The sequence below is a fragment of the Phycodurus eques genome, chromosome 7 (assembly GCF_024500275.1).
Source record: "Phycodurus eques isolate BA_2022a chromosome 7, UOR_Pequ_1.1, whole genome shotgun sequence".
Taxonomy (NCBI): domain Eukaryota; kingdom Metazoa; phylum Chordata; class Actinopteri; order Syngnathiformes; family Syngnathidae; genus Phycodurus; species Phycodurus eques.
In genome coordinates, this window is record NC_084531.1 from 15,711,794 (window position 1) to 15,734,961 (window position 23,168).

Below are 23,168 nucleotides of genomic sequence, written 5' to 3' on the forward strand. Positions count from 1 at the left end.
TATTGAAAATGGATAGAAGGATGAAATAATATAGAGAAAAACATTCCTATCACTTTGTCTGGCTTTAATATTGATGCAAAAAAATGGTCAAGGACTCCTAGTTCTTTTTTAAAGTTGTCATAAATTGTTTCCTAAGCGTCAGAATGGATCTGCTTCACAGTTTTTCGCAGTTTGCTTCACAGTCTGACTCCCAGCCTGTTGCACACACACTGACGTGTTAGGTAATCTAGCAACCGTACAGTCGCTTACAGCATGTCAGACGGAGAATATGCGGCGTCCCTTGGCCAAGTTCCGCGAGGTTAGCACTTTTCTCCCTCAGCTGCAAAATGGACTGACTACAGCTGCGAATGACTTGAATGGACACAGCATCACAACCTACTGCATAATTTATGGGGAAAGGCTGTGGGTGTGGTGTGGTGTGGTGGGAGGGGTTCTAGTGTGTTTTTTCACCCTTTATTAGTTGTCATCAAGAAGAAGATTAAGAAGAATGAAGATCTTCAGAAGATTAAGAAGAATGAATTTGTTAATTTTCGTTAATTTTACCCATCACAGTGAACACAGCTAACACACACACTTGTTAGTAGAACACTGGAGCAGGGGGCAGCATTTAAGCACCCAGGGAGCAGTTTGGGTATCGGTGTCTTGCTCAGCAATGACATGCTGCATATTAACATGGGTACCACATGCATGTTCATACAACCTTCGTATCTTTTAACTTATTTGTTCTTCATTTTATTTCGCAGGCACACGACGGAAGCCTGACCATCCTCGGCATCACCCGCGACGACAGGGGGGCGTACACATGCAGAGCCTACAGCGACCAAGGGGAGGTGCTGCACACCACCCGTCTGCTGGTGCAAGGTACAAGTCGGTCGCGTGCCCAATAAAGACTGGAAAAGCACCAAGAGGAAAGAAATTGTACAGAGTGCAGCTTACAAGGTCTTCTGCTGTCCCGTCGTGGTCATAAATAGGCAATTATTTGTCTTGAAATTCACAAACAACCTTGGATAGCGAGCCGCATGCTGCTTCACCACATCTAAAGTGCTCTCTTCAGACGACCTGTCTGTGTGCACGTTACACTTTCCCCTCCATTACCTCTGACAGACCGACATATTGTAGATGTCTCCCGTGGAGCTCAGCTCCTGTGAGGGTTGATGTTAACATCCATAAATAACAAGCAAGTGTTGCTTTTAAAACACAACAACAAGGTAAGTGCAGGATTTTTTCCCTCTCTCTTAGGTCCGCGTACGTCCGTCTCCCCTGTCAAGGTTTGCCTGTCTGCCCTCTGCCAGTCATGTTTGCTTTCAAGCGGTTGTCCTGAAACTTTCATGAATCATAGCATCTGATGTTACAGCAAGAAGACTGTTGGGCAAGCTTCAACAAGGGGTAGGAGGAGTCCTCCACAGGGCTGCTGATGGTAACTTTTTGCCATTCAACAATGGTCCATAAATGTGAGGGGCAACTGTACATTGGAAATCCATTCTTTAAACAGGGAGGGCGGGGCAGGTGTGTGGGGGGGGGGGGGGGGGGACTGCCCCGATCTCCCATATCAGAAACTGCCCCTGGTCTGCAGTGCAATACAATACATTAGTCGATGTAAATAAATGATTTCCCCCAAAATCATGCAATATAATAAAAAGTATGCGATATAAAATGAGTTTTTTTTTTTTTAATTTAAAAATCTGTGATACAGCGAGACAGCAAAAAGTGAACTGCGATATGGCAAGCAACGATTGTATCCTATTTTTCCATGTACATCTCAAATGACACAAATCTAATATCGGCTTAAAAAAATTTCCGTGTGAGTTTAAAATGACCGAACCTTGCCGCAAATAGCAAAGAACAAGTAATAGATGCCTATAATAATTGTTGAAACTAGGGATGCACCCATACCACTTTTTAAAAAACCCAGTAGCCTACAAATAATAGTTCTTACATTTGAGTACACACCAATACAACCCGAGTGAGGCTAAGCGGTACAGATGATGGATATATATATATATATATATATATATATATGCATAATTTAATTTTTAGTTTTGTTTTTTGTTAAGCCATTCTGGTGTGTTTTAGATCATTGTCAAGCTACAGAACCCAAGTGTGCTTCAGGTTGAGCTCATGAACTGCTGGCCGAACAGTCTCCAAGATTTTCTGGTAAAGAGCAGAATTCACAGTCGTCCAGTTCCTGAAGTAGTGAATCAGTGTCAGACCATCACACTACCACCACCATGTTTGACTGTTGATATCATGTCTGTTTTCTGAAATGCTGTGTTACATTAACGCCCGATGTAACAAGACACACACACCTTTCAAAATTCGTTTAATCAGTCCATAACATATTCTTCGATTCTCAGTCTTGGGAATAATTTAGATTTTGTTTGTTTTGTTTTTTTCAAAGACAAGCCTCTATTTTGTTTTTGGTCAGCAGTAGTTTTTGCCTAGGAACTCTGCCATCGATGCCATTTTTGCCCAGTCTCTCCCTTATTGTTGAGTCGTAAACTCTGACATTAACTGAGGCCAGGGAGGCCTGTAGTTCTTTCAATGTTGTCCTGGGTCACTGCACTGTGTTGTATCAGTGCATTTTTACAAGGACAAGTATGTACAAAGTATTGGGACCAATACTGGTTTTGGTATCGGTGCATCCCGAGTTGAAACTGTAAATATACCACCACAAGCTCCCAGAACAGTTCATTACCATTTCAAATTTACATTACCCTTAAAAAGAAATGGCTGACAAATGCACCAGGAACTCTCCGCAACTTCCCCTTACAACCTTCCACTTAATCCTAACCCCTCCCAGACATGCGTCACTTCAACAACCTATTGATTTTGGATGGTATTCAACATAAAATAGCCTAGGTAGCACAATCAGTGCATGTATAGATTAGTGCAAGACACCTGTTGATGTTGAATCATCCATCCATCCATTTTCTGAGCCGCTTTTCCTCACTAGGGTCGCGGGCGTGCTGGAGCCTATCCCAGCTATCATCGGGCAGGAGGCGGGGTACACCCTGAACTGGTTGCCAGCCAATCGCAGGGCACATACAAACAAACAACCATTTGCACTCAGTCACACCTACGGGCAATTTAGATTCCCCAATTAATGCATGTTTTTGGGGTGTGGGAGGAAACCGGAGTGCCCGGAGAAAACCCATGCAGGCACGGGGAGAACATGCAAACTCCACACAGGTGAGGCCGGGGATTGAACCTGGGTCCTCAGAACTGTGAGGCTGACGCTCTAACCAGTCGCCCACCGTGCCGCCATGTTGAATCATATACATTATATTGTAAGCTAGCTGGAAACAAAAAACAAACAAAACAAAAAAACGGCTCAGCAAGCAAAACTCTACCAGTTATAATTATCAAATAATAATAATAATAATAATAATAATCTTCTTTAAACTGTCATGGAGTACACCCCTTGTGTCAGATTTTTATTGATGTTGAATAGTATTCAACATGTAGCTTATGTAGCTGAGGCCAAACGTCAAATCTCTGCATGTTCATTTTGAGTGCTTTACCAGCCTCGATTTTCAGTTCAACTGATTATGCCTCACTGTGCCTGTCAGTCGTCCACTTGTATGTGTGAAGCTGGAAAGGAGCAGCAGGCTTTTTGCATCTGGGCCCGCTCATGAAGACATCTTACCTTTCATGGCTTCTGTTCATTTTAACTTTTTGTTTTTTTACGGTGAGTTAAGAGCGAGAGGACCCGAGGGGATGAAAAGGTTACAATGTGAAGCACGCGCAAACTCAACTACCACGACCGTGTCTGCCGTACTGCGTTGTGTCATCGTTCTGGTGATTTGGAGTGGAAATGATGCATGTTACCTTTGTAGAAGAAGAACAGGTTGAACATTCTTAGCTGTCATACAAGTATAATGTTAACCACTGTAAAATATGCACTTGTGGAGTTAAGCATTTGTGGATTAAATGCTTTTATAATGGGTTTTACAGTGGCACCTTGACTTACGAGTGCCCCAATTTATGAGCTTTGCGAGTTACGAGGCGTCGCACGATGGATATTTTGCATTGCGTTGTGAGCAAAAATTTGACTTACGAGTTAGCTTTTTCTTACCATGGGTCCTAAGAAAGTGAGCATTGAGAGATGAGCAGATGATCTTTATTCTCGCCTCCCTGAGTTTGCTCGGTGCAGTTGGGAGATAGCGAACAGTTATTTCAGAAGTTATTTAATAATGAGGCCAAGTGTGCTTGCTTCAAGCTGTCACTTTATGTGGAAGATTAAAATTAAACATACAATTAAATTAACATAAAAAACATTACACCCTGTATATTTAACCAAACTACATAACTTTGTTTTACGAAAGTCGGCTAGCTTATTGCTAACACACAATGCGAAACACTGTGAAGGTGCTAATGAAACTAGGATCGATATTGCAGTAGTTATAAACATTTTGAGCAAAAACTGTGCAGCAACACATAAAGACAGAGCATATAATATTTTTACAGGCAAAAACTACTATTAATGCAGCTTAGTTACGACAGTCTTCATGTTTCATCATCAAATCTATGGGGTATTAAATGTATGTATCATAATGCCCCCTGGTGGCCAGGGTGCACACTTCAGACGAAGCTGTCCATTGAATGAAAGCATGTTGCAAAAACTTTATTTACATTTAATTTAATTATGTCATTAGTGTATGTTTTCATACAATACAACAATGTTGAATGTTTTTTCTCTCAGTTAAAAAAAACTTAAGAGTGTATTGTTTTTTGGGATGCTGGAAGAGATTGTCATTTCCATTCATTTCAATGGGCAACATAGATTTCAGATGTGAGTAATTTGAGTTACAAGTGTGGTCTCTGAACGAATTAAACTCATAAAATGATTTTATAATTGCATGGCGGGCCTGATGTCTTTTTAGTTTTAATCTCGGCAAAAAACAGGCAAAATTATAAACAACAGACTTCACGGAATGCTGTATATTCAGTGCTAAATACTGCGCTACCTTGTGATCACAAACCTAAAATTGTTCACTTGGAACACGCTGTTCAAATGTAAACTTGCATGATGAGCCACATGCTGCTTCACCAAGACAGTGGCTGATCATATTTAGCTAATCCAATGCTCTCACTGGCCATAAAATAGTCAAAAGGTTGTAGGTTAGATGAAGCTGAAGTCCCAAGAGATTTGATGAAGTATCACGTGATTTGAAGTTCCACCGTGATGTTATCGGTGAACGACACTACCAATTATCTGCTGTTTTTTTTTTTTTCTTTCAGGACCTCCGTTCATTGTCTCCCCACCAGAAAACATCACCGTCAACATATCCCAGAATGCACTCTTCACCTGCCAAGCCGAGGCGTATCCTGGAAACCTGACCTACACCTGGTTCTGGGAGGAGGAGAACGTCTACTTCAAGAAGTAAAGTGCCAGTCTAATTAACAGTCAAAATATGACATTATCATTATTATTTGACATAAAGTATTATTAAAGGACAGTCTTTTAATGTTATTATAATCAGAACCTTTTCTTATTTTCTTCGACTGCCTTATAGTGAGGCATCCATTTTGACTCGCTTAAGTCGCCTATATGGGTCATTCCCTTATTAAGTGCTGAAAGGAATTGTGGCTTATTTTATTTTGACTGTTTCTTAAAAAGGACATCCTTAATTATATTGTTTGAAAATGATACAAATTGTTTCATTTTATCTTTAGATTTGTTTGTTTTTATGTGGAAAACAACAAAAAGATTTGGACATGCAAACTTTTCATTAGAAAGGAAGGATAATATTATGTATTTCTAGTTATTCTATCTAACTATCATATTTAATTTCACATTAATAAAAACAATTACAGGTATATAAAATTTATTAAAAATATTTCATAAAACTAATGTAATGTTTGCATTCATATGAAAAATCTAAAAAATCTAATATTACAAACTAATTTTTATATTTCATAATACCTTCATTGAAAATAAAATTTAACTTTAAATTTATACAAACTTTAACATTTTTTATTTTACATTTAAATTAAATGTAGCCTCTATGCTCTTATTTGAAAATAATAAAATACAATTTTGAATTGATTCAAAATAATAGAACTGTACAGTTTTAGTTTTAGTTTTTTTTTACATTTAAAATAAATATGTTTTATTTGTAATCCCTTAGTTGAAAATATTTCAATTTCATTTTGAATATATACTAATGATAAAAAAAATCACCTATGTGCGGGACTTTGTCATGCTCAACTTTTTGACTCTGCTTCTCTCTCATTGCCTATTCATTCATGTACCTTGGAGCGTTACGTGAGTGTGTGTTCAAATAAAAGCATGCGTGTCCTCCTTGCAGTGACCTGAAAGTGCGAGTGCGCATCCTAATTGACGGCACCCTCATCATCTTCCGAGTCAAGCCGGAGGACGCCGGAAAATACACATGCAGCCCGAGCAACAGCCTCGGCATCTCGCCATCCGCGTCGGCCTCCCTGACCGTTCAGTGTGAGTGTTGTCGTGGCAACCGTGTGCGCTGGAGGGGAGGGTGGGTGGAGGAGTGAAGAGCATAGAGGCTGCTCTATTATTTCACACTACTACAAAGTCACCTTGTCAAATTTCAAGGTCACATGATATGATGATGATGATGTAGCCATCTTCATTTCATGAAGTGGCAATCTTCAGCTCATGATGTATTCTTTATTTCATGAAGTAACCATCTTCATCTCATGATGTAGTCTTCATTTCATGATGCAGCCTTCTTCATTTCATGATGTAGCCTTCTTCATTTTATGAGGTAGACATCTTTTTTTTATGAGGTAACCAGCTTCATTTAATGGCCGGCTATTGCTCAGTTGGTAGAGCGTGTCTGTCCAGTGACCGAATGGTCGCCGGTTGGAATCTCGGCTCCAACTGTTTGCATGTGGAAGTGTCCTTGGGCAAGACATTGAACCCTAATTTGCTTCCAGTGGGTCCGGCAGCGCCTTGTATGGCAGCAGCCGCCCATTGGTGTGTGTGAATGGGTGAATGTGAGGCTTTGTAAAGCACTTTGGCCATTGTGATGATGTAGACAAAACACTATATAAGTGCACTCCATTTACCATATAATGATGTAGCCATCCATATTTCATGATGTAGCATCTAAATTTCATATTGTAGCCATCTTCATTTCATGAGGGAGCCATCCCCATTTCATGTGGTAGCCATCTTCATTTTATGATGTAACCATCTTCATTTCATGAGGTAGCCACCTTCATTTTATGATGTAACCATCTTCATTTCATGAGGTAGCCATCTTCATTTCATGAAGCAGCCATCTTCATTTTATGATGTAGCCATCTTCATTTGACAAGGTAGCCATTGTAATCACACGATGTAGCGGGCTTCATTTCTTCTTCATTTCCATTTTACTTTCATAATGTAGCCATCTTCATTTTATAAGCTACATTTCATTAGCTTGTCATCTTCATTTCATGAGTAGCCATCGTCAGTTTATGAGCTAGCCATCTTCATTTCGCAAAGTAGCTGTCTCCATTTAATGAGGTAGCCATCTTTTTCATGATGTTTCCCTCTTCATTGTCATGAACAAATATAAAGATAGCCTCATTCTGATGAGATGAGAGAGAAGGCCTCTCCCAGGCTGCCTTCATCGTCAGCAGTTGTGCGCCGAGCTAATTTGCTCCCTGATCGCCTCCCGCCAGTCTTTGATTACAGTGCTAAACTATGTGGGAATGGACGGCCGACGGAGAATTGACAGCTCTTCAGCCACAGGCGCCCAAAATGCGGACAACCACACTGGGGAGCTAATGGCATCCCTCTGTGACACCGATCCAAATTCCATCTGGTCGACTTCCTAAAAAAATAAAAAAATCTCCCATTCAGATCATTCATCCATTCATTTTCTGTACCGCTTATCCTCGCGAGGGTCACGGGCATGCTGGAGCCTATCCCAGTTTAAACCCACGCAGGCATGGGGAGAACATGCAAGCTCCACACAGGCGAGGCCGGGATTTGAACCCCAGTCCGCAGAACTGTGAGGCAGACACGCTAACCAGTCGTTCACCGTGCCGCCCCATTTCGATCAATTATTTTTAAAAATCTTTTGTCCCAGACATCCTGAAATCTTTACAGTGTATGTTTCAAAGTAAAATTTTAACAGTTAACTGTCATGCAAGCATAAACAGAACTTAACCATCCATCCATCCATTTTCTATAGTGCTTTCTTCTTTTAAAATTCAGAATGTATCCTCTTAAAATTATGCAATTTTTCCTCATAGCATTGTGACTTCATTCTTGTAAAAGTCTGACATTATTCTTTTTAAATTGCCTATTTTTTTAAACCTCAACTTGTTCTCATAAAATTACGATTTAATTCTCATAAAATGACATTTGTCCCCTCATAATATTGGAACTTTATTCTTGTAAAATCTCAACTTTCTTTTGTGTGTAAAATCAGGAATTCATTTACTTTAAATTGTTTTTTTTTCACAATATTGTGACTTTATTCTTTTAAATTGTCTGTTTTAAAATTAGAGCTCTGCTTTTGTAAAATCAGAGCTTTATCCTTGTAAAATTGTGACATTCTCTTGAAATTGTTTCCCCCCCGATAATATTGTTACTTTAAAATCTCAACGTTGTTCTTTATAAAATTACAAATTTATTCTCGATCTCTTTTTACTTTTATTATTAATTAATGAATATGATTAATTATGCAAATTATTTTTTTCATCATAGCACTGTGATGTCATTCTTGTAAAATTACCACTTTATTGTCTTTGTCCTTTTTTTTTTATCCTCCTATTGTTGTGACTCTATATTCTTAAATGTAAACTTGTAAAATTCTGCCTTTTTTTTCTCTGCGCATTGATGTCCAGACCCGGCCCGGGTGATCAACATGCCCCCGGTCATCTACGTCCCCCGCAAACTGCCAGGCACCATCCGCTGCCCGGCCGACGCCAACCCACCCGTGACGTCGGTGAAGTGGGAGAAAGACGGCTACCCTCTGAGAGTGGAGAAGTACCCCGGTTGGAGCCTGACGCAGGACGGGAGTATTCGAGTAGCCGAGGCCACCGAAGACTCCCTGGGCACCTACACCTGTGTGCCTTACAACGCCCTGGGTACCATGGGCATGTCCCCCCCTGCCACTCTGGTGCTAAAGGTACGACGCAATCCCGCACGTATGCGCTCCCTATACTCTGGCTCGTACTGACGCAAGTGTTTTTGTGTTGACGTGAAGGATCCCCCTTACTTTAATGTGAGGCCTGGGGGGGAGTACCGACAGGAGGCTGGCAGAGAGTTAGTAATCCCGTGTGCTGCTTCTGGAGACCCCGATATTCCTAGCATCACTTGGAGAAAGGTGAAACTAAAATCACAACATTTTCTCTTAATATTACTGCTTTATTTTCTTAAAATGGAACTGTTTTTCTCATATTATTATACTTAATTTATACTATTTACTCATGGATTTTCAATTTAATTAAAAATTTCCCTTAAAATTGCAGCTCTATATTTTGTTTATTTTTGTAAAATTTTGACATTCTTTACATTAATTTTTCTCTTAAAATTAAGATTTTATTCAAGTTAAATTTTTCTTTTATTCTCGTAAAAGTTTGATGTTATTCTCCTAAAATGGAAAACAAATTGTCTCATAAAATTACGATTATTTTCTTCAATTTTATTTCTCAGAAGACTTTATTGTAAAATTTAAACCTATTTGCTCATAAACTTTAATTTTGTTCTTTTATTTCAGTGTCTTTTTAAAATAGTTTTTTCCCCGAATTTTCTGAATTGTGAAAAAAAATTTACTTCTCGTGAAAAATATTTTCTTTTTTACTAAAATTCTTGTAAATTGTTTACTCTGCTCTCCTAAAATGAATTAAATTAAACTATCGCAATTTTTTATCTTCTATTCTAATGATTTTCTTTCTCATATTAAGACTTTATTGTAAGCAAATTTTTCTCAAGTTTTTCCTTATAAATGTTCACTTTATTCTCATACATTATCCTTTTAAAATATATATATATATTTTTTTTAAATATTAGGGTTTTTTTTCATTTTTTGAAATAAAAAATGTATAATGTTACAACTTTATTATTTTAAAAATAGTGAACCTTTTCCACAATTTTACAAGTTGATTGCAAAATTTTTATTCTATTGCAAAATTTCACTTCATACTCATAAAAACTGTTTTCTCGTAAAATGTCAACTTCATTCACATACATAACACTGACACATTTTTTTTAAGAGCAGGTTTATCCTCATGAAATTGCAATTGTTTTCTCGTAAATATATTACTTTTTGCTTGTAAAATCGATGCTTGATTTTTGTAAAATTACAACTTTATTTTTTACAGCAAACTACTGCTTTATTCTCCTAATATATGACATATCTAATAATAATTATTGTTATCATTATATTTATTTCAATAATTACTCAGTTCTTGCAAAAGTCAGACTTTTTTCTTAAATTATTTCAACTTTATTATTCTTAAAAAATATTACTTTATTCTTGTAAAAAAAATCTCATCTTAACAATTCCACTTTATTTTTATAAAATTTGATTTCTTCCTCCTAATATTACTACTTTTTATTTTTAAAATTATGACTTGATTTTTATAAAATCACTTTTTTCTCATAACAATAAAAATGATTTCTTCTATTTTATTTCCCATAAAATGACGACATTTTTCTTCTAAAATTTCAGTTTCACTTTCTTTTTCTTACTCACTACTACTACTACTACTACAACTACTTATTTATTCTTAGGATATTGCAAGTTTATTCTAGGAAAATTATGACAATATTTTTGGAAAAATGATGTGATTGTTTTTTGTTATATGATAGCTATTAATGTAAAATAATTTTTCCCCCCCCCAATAGTCACTGACATTGTCATACAAAAAAATAAACATTTTCTGGTAAAATCACAATTTTATTGTCATGTCATTCTTCTTATGATTTCTTTCAGCGTAAACATTTTATTTTACACTTATGAATATAGCATTTTTTTCTGAAATAATGATTTTTTTCTCACGATACCATGTCTTTATTCTTGTAAAATAACTTTTTATTTTAATATTACAACTTTTCCATCGCTAAATGTGTTTCTTTTCCTCTCATAAATTTAGTACTTTGTTCTTGTAAAAATATTATTTTACTGGTATTTTTGCATCAGCATTTTCATAAAATTGCAACTTTCTTCTCATTACGTGTTTTTCAGCATAAAACTTTGAGTTCATTGTCATAAAATTACAACTATTTTTGTAAAATAGTTTTTTCCCCTCGTGATATCACATCTTTATTCTTGTTAATTACACTTTTTCTCATAGTATTAAACATTTTCTATCACAAAATCACCACTATGTATTTGTAAAAATATAGCTTTTCTGGCAATATTGCGATGGCATTCTCGTAAAATTTTAACTTTCTTCAGTGTAAGATTTGACTTCATTCTCCTGATATTTTTTCTTGTAAAATTCTATTTTTTAAAATTCATAATCTTACAACTTTATTATTGAAAAATTACTTCTCGTAAATTGTTTGCACAATTCTACAACTTTATTGATACTATTTACCTTTTCACTGTGAGCCGTCTATCTTTTACCGTACATGTGAATGTCAAACAGTACTTAAAATCTGCGCGCAGGTCGGGAAGCCGAGCCGGAGCAAGCACAACATTCTCCCCAGTGGCAGCTTACAGTTCATGTCGCTCAGCAAGGAGGACCATGGAGAGTGGGAGTGCGTTGCTACCAACGTGGTCACGAGCATCACTGCCAGCACCAGGATCCTGGTCATAGGTATCACTAGACACACATGGACCCACGCGCATACACACACACACACACACACACACACACACACACACACTCGTCTCATCATTCTCATGTCTTGAAGTTCATTGTCATTGCCCTCCGCCATGTGCTTTTGTGTGAGCCCCATGAAGCAGCGAGCAATAGACATCTCTTAATCTCCTTGCCTCTATCCAATTTGGCCGTGGGCGTCATTAAAATTTCATTTCATCTTATCTCTAATAGCGTTATGTGGTTCATTTGAAGGCTCATTCTGTAATCAGCGCTGCGCTGATTTTGTGTGTCCAGCGAGTGGAGCAAGGATGTCTTTACTACAAACTGGAAATTCCCAGCCCTCGGCACGGTGGACGACTGGTTAGAGCTTCAGCCTCACAGTTCTGAGGACTGGAGTTCAATCCCGGCCCCGCCTGTGTGGAGTTTGCATGTTTTCCCCGTGCCTGTGTGGGTTTTCTCCAGGCACTCCGGTTTCCTCCCACATCCCAAAAACATGCATGAATTGGAGACTCTAAATTCCCCGTAGGTGTGAATGTGAGTGCGAATGGTTGTTTGTTTATATGTGCCCTGCGATTGGCTGGCAACCAGTTTGGGGTGTACCCCACCTCCTGCCCGATGATAGCTGGGATAGGCTCCAGCACGCCTGCGACCCTAGTGAGGAGAAGCGGCTCAGAAAATGGATGGATGGATAGATATGGGTATATGTGTGTGTGTGTGTATATATATATATATATATACATATATATATATATATATATGTATGTATATATATATATATATATATATATATATATATATATATATATATATATATATACATATATATGTATATATATATGTGTGTGTGTATATATACATATATATACGTATGTGTATATGTATACATATGTATATGTTTATATATGTGTATATATATATAAAAATGTGTATATATACATATATACGTATGTATGTGTATATATGTATATATATATGTATATGTATTTCTATATGTATATGTGTGTATATATATATATATATATATATATATATTCAAAAAATACTAACAGTAGGTCTCCAAGTACCACCACACAATAATGACATGAAAATACAATAACATAGTAGGTCTAAGTGTTCGTCAAAACACGAGAAAGAGGTTTTAATTCCTCAAAAGTGTATTTATGATTGTAAGCCACTGTAACATTATGCAAAGTTTGAACATAACACTGCACTTACATATTGGGGGAAAAAACCTCTTACAGTAAATGAATGAATTTAAAATGTATTGCACACAAGTTAAATAATAATTGGACTTGGAATAACATTTTCTTAACAAACATTTAAAGATGAAATGAGTGTCCATTGCACTTAAAAGTTAAATACAACTGAATTGTACTGTACCTGAAATGTAAAAAATGTACTGAACTGAAACTACAAAGAAAAAGTTTAAACAGGCTGTATGCATAGCTACAGTCTTCATTCTAATATGTTAGATTGTATTTCATGTTTTAAATTTGGAAATATTTGTATTTAATTCAGTGATTCTTTTGCGTGCCACGAGATGGAGCCTGCGTACCACAAGTGGTACTCGTACGGTGGCACCACACTTTGAGAATCACTGTCCTATAATATTGATACTTATTGACCAAAAAAAACCTGAGGCATCTAATGAGATTCGTGTGTGTGTGTGCGTGCGCGCGCCTGCCTGCGTGTGTGCATGCGTGTCTGTTTGTGTGTAAACCACTCAGGCACCAGCCCACACGCTCCCGGCAACATCCATGTTGTGCCCTCGACCACCTCCGCTAATGTGTCCTGGGAACCGGGCTACGACGGCGGCTTCGAGCAGACATTTTCTGTGTGGTATGGTCCAGTGTGAGTGCTCTTCATCTACTTCCGAAATATTGTGTGTGGAAATCCTGTATTATCGCAAATACTGGCCCAGGGTATGTATTTATATTTTCAACTGCAGATTTAGCTGAGACTGAGAGAACGTCTACGTGTTGCTGTGTAAGATTGCAACATTCAGTTCAAATGGGCTCAAGTATTTAAAATCAGAATCAGAATCAGAATGATCTTTATTTGCCAAGTATGTCCAAAAAAGGACTTTGTCTCCGGTAATTGGAGCCGCTCTCGTACGACAACAGACAGTCAATTGACAGCGAACACTTTTGAGACATAAAGAAATTGAGAAAAACAGTCACTGAGAAATAAAGGGTTGCTAGTTATCTGGTAATGCCGGTACATTTTTTTTAATCTTAATTTTTATTTTATTTTTTTTGACAATTGTGCAAAAAGATGCAGAGTCCTCTAGCACTTAGAGCAGTACGAATGACTAATATTACAATAGTCCGGTGCAATGACCATTGTGCAAAGGGCGCAGAGACTTAAAGCGAGTAGTACGATAGTCTGGGACAATGTTGATTGTGCAAATGTTGCAGATACTCCTCAGTCAGTGTGCAAATGGAGCAGATGCTACTCTGGCATGAATGGCCAGTATTGGTCAACAACAGATATGCAAATAGTGCTGCGTGGTGAGACTACGACAGTGAGTGCACGAGTAATATATAATTGGCCCCACAGAAATGTGACAACAAACTCAAGAGAAAACGTTGCAATGGAATTGTTGGTTAGGTGTTTAAGGAGTTGATTGCAAGAGGGAAGAAGCTGTTGGAATGTCTGCTAGTTCTAGTATGCATTGATAGGTAGCGCCTACCTGAGGGAAGGAGCTGGAAGAGCTGGTGACCGGGATGTGGAGGGTCCGAGAGGATTTTGCATGCCCTTGTCTTAGTTCTGGCAGCGTGCAAGTCCTCAAGGGTGGGTAGGGGTGTACCGACAATCCTTTCAGCAGTTTTGATTGTCCGTTGCAGTCGGAGTTTGTCCTTTTCTGGAGCAGCACCAAACCAGACTGTGATGGAAGAACACAGGACTGATTCGATGACCGCAGTGTAGAACTGCCACAGCAGCGCCCGTGGCAGGCCGTGGTTTCTCAGAAGCCGCAGGAAGTACATCCTCTGCTGGGCCTTTTTGAGGACTGAGTTGATGTTGATCGCCCACTTCAGGTCCTGAGAGACTATAATTCCCAGAAACTTGAAGGTCTCGACGGTTGACACAGGGCAGCTGGACAGCGTGAGGGGCAGCTGTGGCGAAGCATGCTTCCTGAAGTCCACGTTCATCTCTACAGTTTTGAGCGTGTGCAGCTCCAGGTTGTGTCGGCCGCACCACAGCTCCAGCCGCTCCACTTCCTGTCGATATGCAGACTCGTCACCGTCCTTGATGAGGCCGATGACAGTGGTGTCATCTGCAAACTTCAGGAGTTTGACAGCCGGGTGTGTTGAGGTGCAGTCGTTCGTGTTGAGAGAGAAGAGCAGCGGAGAGAGGACACAACCTTGGAGAGCCCCAGTGCTGATGCTGCGTGTGGATGAGGTGGTCTCTCCCAGCCTCACCTGCTGTGTCCTGCCCGTCAGGAAGCTGTAAATCCACTGGCAGATGGCAGGTGAGACGCTGAGCTGGAGAAGCTTGGAGGAAAGGAGTTCAGGGATGATGGTGTTGAACGCTGAGCTAAAGTCCACGAACAGGATCCTCGCGTAGGTCCCTGCACTGTAGAGGTGTTCTAGAATGAAGTGAAGTCCCATGTTGACTGCATCATCCGCAGACCTATTTGCTCGGTAGGTAAACTGCAGGGGGTCCAGCAGGGGGCCTGTGACGCTCTTGAGGTGGTGACGTTCAAAGGACTTCATGACTACAGATGTCATGGCGACAGGCCTGTAGTCATTTAGACCTGAGATTGCAGGTTTCTTGGGGACTGGAATGATGGTGGAGCGTTTGAAACAGGATTGAAGATTGAAGAAAAGTGTCAATTGACTGTCTGTTGTCGTACTAGAGCGGCTCCAACTACCGGAGACAAATTCCTTGTGTGTTTTTTGGACATACTTGGCAAATAAAGATGATTATGATTATGATTCTGATCTGAGTGAAGACTGGAGCGAGTTGGTCCGCGCAGACTTTGAGGCAGGATGGGGACACATTGTCTGGGCCTGCCGCTTTGTTAATCTTTTGTTGTTTGAAGATTCGTCTCACATCCTGTTCGCGGATACTTAACGCAGAAGTCAGTGGTGTGATAGTGGTCGGTGGTGCGGCTGGGTGGGTGTGGGGTGTGAAAGTGTCCTTTTCAAATCTGCAGTCGAAGGGCTCAAGTATTTAAAATTCTGTGTGAGCAATAGTGTATATGTACTGAGATAATTACAGTCACTATCTTTTAACCACCTTTTTTAAAAATGGTGAGACAAGGGAGAGTTTTTTTGTGTGCGTTTATTTTTCATAAGTGGATGACACACCCAAAAATTCTGTTTAAAACATGCGGTAAGACTGAGTCACTAACTTTTTTTTTTTTTTTTTTCCTGATGGGAAAAACGAGATATGAATTTGAGGGGGCCATTATTTATTTATTTATTTTTGCAGATGGCACACCCATCAACTAATTGGGAAAGGGAATGCGCTTACAATATGCACTCGGACACAACCTATTTTTCTTCTGACGGGAGAAGGGGGGCGTTTATTTAAGTAGATCACACACGGATCAGAAAGATCGGGCAGGGAACTTGTTTACAGCATGAAGTAAGACTCATTCACCACCTGTTTTTGTTTCCTTGATGGGAAAAAAAGAGGTATTTATTGGAGAGGTTTTTTTTGTAGATGACACATCAACTAATTAGGATATGGAACTTGCGTACAACACGGTAATCTCAGTCACCACCTGCTTTTTTCTGATGGGGAAAAGGGAGGCGTTTGTTTTTTTCCCCCCTGAAGTGGATGGCACATTATATATGGATTTGCAGAATAATTTAAGGAAGAATTATTTAATACTTTGTACTGCCAAACATGATACTCAAGCTATGATCATGACAATAAAAAGAACGGAACACAAAAACAACTTTAAGTTAGGTTTTCATTAAAGTGCTAGAAAAAGAAGAAGTGATAATCAGGTGAATATAATATTGTTTCCCCCTTGTTAGTGACCTTATTTCCCCAGTGGATCAGTGTAAGTAGGTCACTTGTGTGCACAATCCAACTTTTAACCGTGACGCTCGCCAGAAAAATAAAAATAAAAATGCGGCAAAACAATACATGCAATAACAAACAAAAGCCGTAACCCATGTGATTTAAAATCTTATGAATCCCACTTAAATTTATAGTGTGACTGAATTCAATATGCTGTGTGCAGGTCAAAGAGAGTGGACTTCGGTCCTCACGACTGGCATTCGATGCCGGTTTCTGGTGCTCAGACGTGGTTGTTGGTGACAGGGCTGGAGCCTGGGACAGAGTACCAGTTCAGTGTGCTGGCACAGAACAAGCTGGGCACAGGCCCATTCAGCGAAGTTGTGACAGTCAACACTGCAGGTGGGCTTAGGCTTCAGTGGCCATCAACAGTGAATGTTGGCATACACACAATTAATTTATTTTTGTCAAGTCTCAATGTAATGTATACTGCCCTCTAGTGTGGTTTCAATATGACATATTGCAGTTATAGGACACCTTTACAATAACTACAGCGACTATTAAAAGCAACACACCACTTACAGGTGCTAATATGGAAAATGTAAACAGGGTTCATTCTAATAGTGATCACATGCACACAGGTTCCTTCTTTTTCTCTATTTATGCAGATCCTGGAGAAGAGAACCTGTCCCGAAATCAATAAAACCCATAAATGATTTTATGTTTTATGTTTGCATAGAGCATATCTGCCTCACAGTTCTGAGGAACAGGGTTCAAATCCCGGCACTCGCCTGTGTGGAGTTTGCATGTTCTCGCCGTGCCTGCGTGGGTTTTCTCCATGTACTCCGGTTTCCTCCCACATCCCAAAAACATGCGTGGTAGGTTAATTGAAGACTCTAAATTGCCCGTAGGTGTGAATGTGAGTGCGAATGGTTGTTTGTTTATATGTGCCCTGCGATTGGCTGGCGACCAGTTCTGGGTGTACCACACCACTCGCCCGAAAATAGCTGGGATAGGGTCCAGCACGCCCGCGACCTCGTGAGGAGAAGCGGTACGGAAAATGGATGGATGGATTTATGACAAATACATTTAGCAGTAGTTGATTAAAATGAACACATTTAATTAAACTATTTTGGGGGGGGAAATGGCGAATGCAAAATTTTTTACAGGACTCTTCATCATAGAAGAAGAAGAAGAAGAATCACTTTTTATTGTCATGAACATATAAATCCTCGGTGGGCCGGATTAAAGAAAGTATTGAGCCATACATACCCGTGGGTAGAGTTGCAAAGAGGTGGAAAATTTGCAGTAAATTTCTGTTAAGTTTCCGGTAAATTTCCATGGGAAGTTAGGCTGTGTGAAATTTGGAAAGCTATCATGTCATGACATTTTATTTTGTCATAAGCACACATCCATGCAAAATGAAACAATTAGAAAGAATTTCATTTAAACAGATTCATTTCAAAGTAGCACTTCATCAAATTTTAAACCCAACTGACTCAACCCATTCAAAAATAGACAAAAAAATCTGGATTCTGGGAATCATTTGTACACGGGATGGAGGAATGCACAGTACAGTTCTTGTTATTCCTGTAAATTGCTAGAAATTTCCATGGAAAGTTTCCACCTTCAAAAGTTCCCTGAATTTTGCAACACTACTCGCAGGCCACACTTCACCCACGCCTGATCCAGAGTCCTGTCTGACTTTACTCCCCAGGCTCTCCCCTGGGTACCCCAGAACCACTGGTGCTTCTTACCCCACCACGGTGCCTCACCGCCAACCGCACGCAGCACGGTGTCCTCCTCACCTGGCTCCCCCCGGGCAACCACTCCTCGCCCATAAGCCGCTACATCATGGAGTTCCGCCTCGGGGAACGATGGGAGACCCTGGACGACCTGATCCCGTCCACCGAGACCGAATTTGTCGCCAGAGAACTGGTTCAGGTGAAACACTCTTTTTTTTTTTAGGCTTGCGGTGATAATGAGAAAATAAAGATAAAATAAAAGTGTGTTTATTGTGTCTTCCTGACACCAGGAGTCCTGGTATGAGTTTCGAGTGATGGCAGTCATGGAAGACCTGATCAGCGAGAGCAGCAATGTAGTGGGAGTGTCCAGCACGGGTTGGTACAAAACAAAAACTAGTTAAAAATGGCATTTTAAACGGTACATTTTAAGTCTAAGCCTTCTGTTGGATGATAACCACAAGTGGCGTAGCGTGGATTGCTGGCATCTGGGGCAAGGACAATATTTGTGCCCCCAAAACCCACAAACCAGGCACTTTAAGACCTTTTGACCCTTTACAGCTGGTGTAGTTTTTTGTGTGTGAAGTGCTCCACCTGTATTAGCCGTGGTTAGGGACCGAGCACAGCTGTGAATTATGAAAATCTGAGCAATTAACCTATAGATGCAACAAAGCACTACTTTTATCATTTTTAAAATCAATTATATATAATGTATCCAACAATCCATTTTCTTTGCCGCTTATCCTAACTAGTGTACTCGGTGAGGCCTATCCCAGCTATATATACATACATACATTTTATATTATATATGTATGTGTATGTGTGTGTGTGTATATGTATATATGTATGTATGTGTATATATATACACATACATTCATGATTTTGAAAATTTCTATCTGTGGCTGCTTAATGCTGCTTAATCGTTCAAAAAAGTCATATAATATTTACATTGTATTTTTATTCTACAGTATTTATTGTTATTTTTACTTGTTTACACAATCTACTGTGTGCTGCTATAACACCTGAATTTTCTTTCTGAAGATCATTAAAGGATTAACTTTTCTGATATTAAGTGAAGCTCTCAACTCACTTCAACATAGTTCCTTGTCACCAAGATGCCACAAGATGGCACCAAGGCAATATTGCTGTGGCCTAAGCAGAAAAACAGCAAACAAATGAGTCTTTTGTTGAATAACCATAATAGGTTCCGGAAAAAAAATCTGAATATGGATGAATTTGCAAGTTGCAAATTTGAATAAGAATATCTACTACTTCACACTTTTCGTTTTTGCTGTCAGTGGTACACTTCTGTCGTGACATACGTCCATGAATTGGTTAATCGGTCCAATATTGAGCATTTATAACCCTTCACAGCCACTGTACGTTTTGCTTATGTTCGGCAATGTGTGAATTAGTCGGTATGCCTTGCGCCACATTCTGTTTGCCCTTTGACATACTCTTTTGTAAACGTGTCTGAGGGGGGGAAATTCACCTCACCGACTCAACATTTGGTGTTTTGCGAATGGGCACGGTTTTAATGTAATGTATTGTACATAAAACATTCTTGACTTAGTTTCTAACCTTTCCTTTCTGGCCATCAGATCCCTTCCCCCCCGCAGAGGTGGCTGACGAGGGGCTGGCTCGGCCTGTGGTGGCGGGCGTGGTGGCAACTATCTGTTTCCTGGCGGCGGCCGTGCTCTTCAGCACTTTGGCGGCGTGCTTCGTCAACAAGCAGCACCGGCGCAAGCTCAAGCGCAAACCTGGTCGGTCCACCTCTAACCGCAACCGCTCTTGGTGTCTCGTGACACAAAATGTTAACTGTAAATGTATTTTTTACTCTACAGATCCTCCCTTGTCTGTGACACACTTCAGGAAGAGCGTGGAATCACCGTAAGTGAAGCCAAAGAGATGCTGACACCCGCGGTTGTGCATTTTCTTTTGCATCAGATTTTCTCCACACATCACACCATAACATAGTAATATCCAGATACCATGCAAATAATGGACAGTTCTGCCCCTTTTCGAATGCACCATACCTACTCAGCTCAACTCATTTCTCCTCGCTATTGATGCTTTTCCACGAGTATCAGGTACTATGAGGTACCTGGTAAGCTGGTGTTCCAAGCTTGCTAAACAGATACCATATGGGTGACGGAGATTCACCCTGCCTTAGTTCTGGATGCTTCCACATAATGCCCCAAAATGTCCTCTTTTCTGCAGCATGCTTTTTTTCTTGCTGCCCTCAGTCACCTTTTTTGATAAAAAAATGTTCAGTGCGGCATGGTATTCACAGTTTTACGCTCGTAGTCCACACAGCGCTACTTGCTATTGAGGCTGGTTTTGTAAGGTAGTATTTGTAGTACCTGGTCTTCCAGTGTTTTAAGCATACCAAGCAGATACTATACTCTTAGTAAACTAAGCACTTGCTGGTCACTTATTTGTAAAGCAGATTTGTGAATGTAACATTTGAGGATACCCACGTAGAAATGGCAAAATGCTAACATTTGCATCCTCTTTGCTGCTTACTTCACAGTCTCCACTTTGCTGTCGGCAGTCCGTCATCTTGCCCTTAGTGTCCTCTTGGATAAAATAAAAAATAAATATAGGAAACTCCTCCACTGTTGTTGATTGTTAATATATCTGATTTGCCATTTTAACATTTGAGGATACACACATAGAAATGACAAAATGCTCATGGTTGTGCTTTAGCTCTGAAGACTCCATTAGCACTTTCTACAGTCTCCACTTTGCTACAGCACTGCCCTCGATCTCTTCTCGGATAAAATGTGTGTCCTAATTGACAGCCACAGGACGAGAAGTAAATACATGAGACTCTCATTCTCCTCCATTATTATTTGTTTGTGCCTCTCGCTATGACTGATGCATTCAGTGCGGCATGGCTTTCACAGGTTCGCACTCTGCCGCAGTGGTACCGATTTGACACTGCATTCACACAGTTACTACCTATAACATCGACTATGGTTTAGCTGATTAAAAATAATAGAAATACACAATTGCACTGTATATGCATATCTAAAATAAAACACTAGCTGATATATTTAGGAGGTGCAAAAGAACATGCACAGAGGTGAGCAAGTGCAGATCACGGGCAGATTAGGAGTTCGAAGCAGCTGTGTCAGCATTTGAAGCACATTAGCCCGAGTGGCCGAGCAGCAATGTGTGTATATGTGTGTGCTTGTATTGATTTTGTTTATCCATGTGTGTTCTTTAACCTCACTGTCCGCCCTCTGCATGACTCTCAATGTTGAAGACCTTTTCTTGTTAAGCTGCACATTTAATGTAAAGTTTGTGTCTGCGTGTGTGCGTGCATGTAATCATCTGTCTGTGTGTAAAAAAAGAAATAAAATTAGACATATGAATGCACTGCAATTAGAGAAAAACAGGCTCATTTGTGACATTCTCTAAGTATTAGAATGCAAGCAGGCCTCATCTCCCTTCCCTATACAGTTAAAGATGAACCAGGCCCGTGTTGTTTGTCTCCCACCGCAGGCCTCCTCTCACCCCCTTGCCAGGGGTAGAGCCCTGCTGGGACGACCCTGCCAGGAGCACTTTCTTGCCCCCGCCCGCCAGCCCCCTGTGAGTGTGCTGCACTGCACTGGCCTGGCATGCATGCTTTCATACAGACATGACCTTGTGGCTTGTTTTGTTGTGGTGGTTTTGCATATGGAGACAGTTTTAAGACGCGTGTAAATGTACTATAAGGTAGCTATGCTGCTCCTGGTGTGAGCAGATGAATGCCTGGTTAGAAATCTTTGTTTTGTTGGTGTGTCATCCATGTTTTGTTTGTTAGCTACTGTTCTGTCCAACATGCTCAAATCGTCATAAGCTGTTCTTTAATCATTAATTGTTGCTCCTCTTTAAAAAACAAAGCTTTGATTATAGCTGCTGGCAAAAGAGATATTCGGCTGGTTTACCTGGAGTCTTGTATTCTGATTAGAATCAGGTTGGAAGCCTAAATGAAATGAATGAAAATGATCCATATAAATACCTCAGTCGGAATAAACCGGCCGAATCCGAATGGAATTTCATCCGGTTGCACATGAGTGGAATATTGCTTTTCCCAAAGCAATCAAAAGTCATGTATACGTTTCAATCTGAATACAGCAGTCAGCCTGTGTTCTGTCTGTGCATGCTCTGTCTTGAAATGACCAGTGACATCGTTGTGTTGTGTACACACTTCATAGTATAGTGGCTTCCATACAGAGCTTGTCTGCAACAGAGAGCTTGTTTTTAACTACTTGCAACTTGTTTTTAACAAGCTGTTGCTTTAATAAAAGTGTAAAAACAATCACAACTACTGTGCTAAACAGATGACCGACCTCCATCTTGCTAAATCATGCGATGTTTACATAGAGCTGCATGTTACACAGCTACAAAACTGCTTTTGCGTTTAAATGTAGTGCACATATATATACACCAGATCGCAATAGATCACGTCACATGTAAACAGTTGAAAGGAGATCTTCAATTGGAAAGATTTCAATCGGAATGACAAAAAAGTCTGCATGTGAATAGTAGTCACCAAAATCATGAAAATAATCCATGAAAGTCACATTGAAGGAAAATGGACTTCTACTAAAAAGATTTCTTCAGTCACCCCGAAGAAGCCTTTCAAATAAAAAGGTGGAATCCCAAAAGTCCTTCCGTTTAGCCTTTGTAAGTCTGCCTAAAGAAGGGTAC

General features: G+C 39.7%; 1 protein-coding gene across 3 annotated transcripts in view; it reads left to right on the plus strand.

Annotated features, from left to right (window-relative positions):
- igsf9ba (immunoglobulin superfamily, member 9Ba) overlaps positions 1-23,168 on the plus strand; it is an 84,263-nt gene that overhangs the window by 50,902 nt on the left and 10,193 nt on the right. For 2 of the 3 annotated variants that reach the window (XM_061681786.1, XM_061681788.1), the window contains exons 5-17: positions 744-861; positions 5,242-5,383; positions 6,312-6,457; positions 8,824-9,107; positions 9,186-9,305; positions 11,595-11,745; positions 13,479-13,602; positions 16,952-17,127; positions 18,443-18,669; positions 18,761-18,845; positions 20,069-20,230; positions 20,312-20,357; positions 21,978-22,064. In XM_061681786.1, coding sequence (XP_061537770.1) covers positions 744-861; positions 5,242-5,383; positions 6,312-6,457; positions 8,824-9,107; positions 9,186-9,305; positions 11,595-11,745; positions 13,479-13,602; positions 16,952-17,127; positions 18,443-18,669; positions 18,761-18,845; positions 20,069-20,230; positions 20,312-20,357; positions 21,978-22,064 — 1,868 coding nt within the window. The remainder of the gene's footprint in view (positions 1-743; positions 862-5,241; positions 5,384-6,311; positions 6,458-8,823; positions 9,108-9,185; positions 9,306-11,594; positions 11,746-13,478; positions 13,603-16,951; positions 17,128-18,442; positions 18,670-18,760; positions 18,846-20,068; positions 20,231-20,311; positions 20,358-21,977; positions 22,065-23,168) is intronic. The other variant, XM_061681787.1, reaches the window with a different exon arrangement.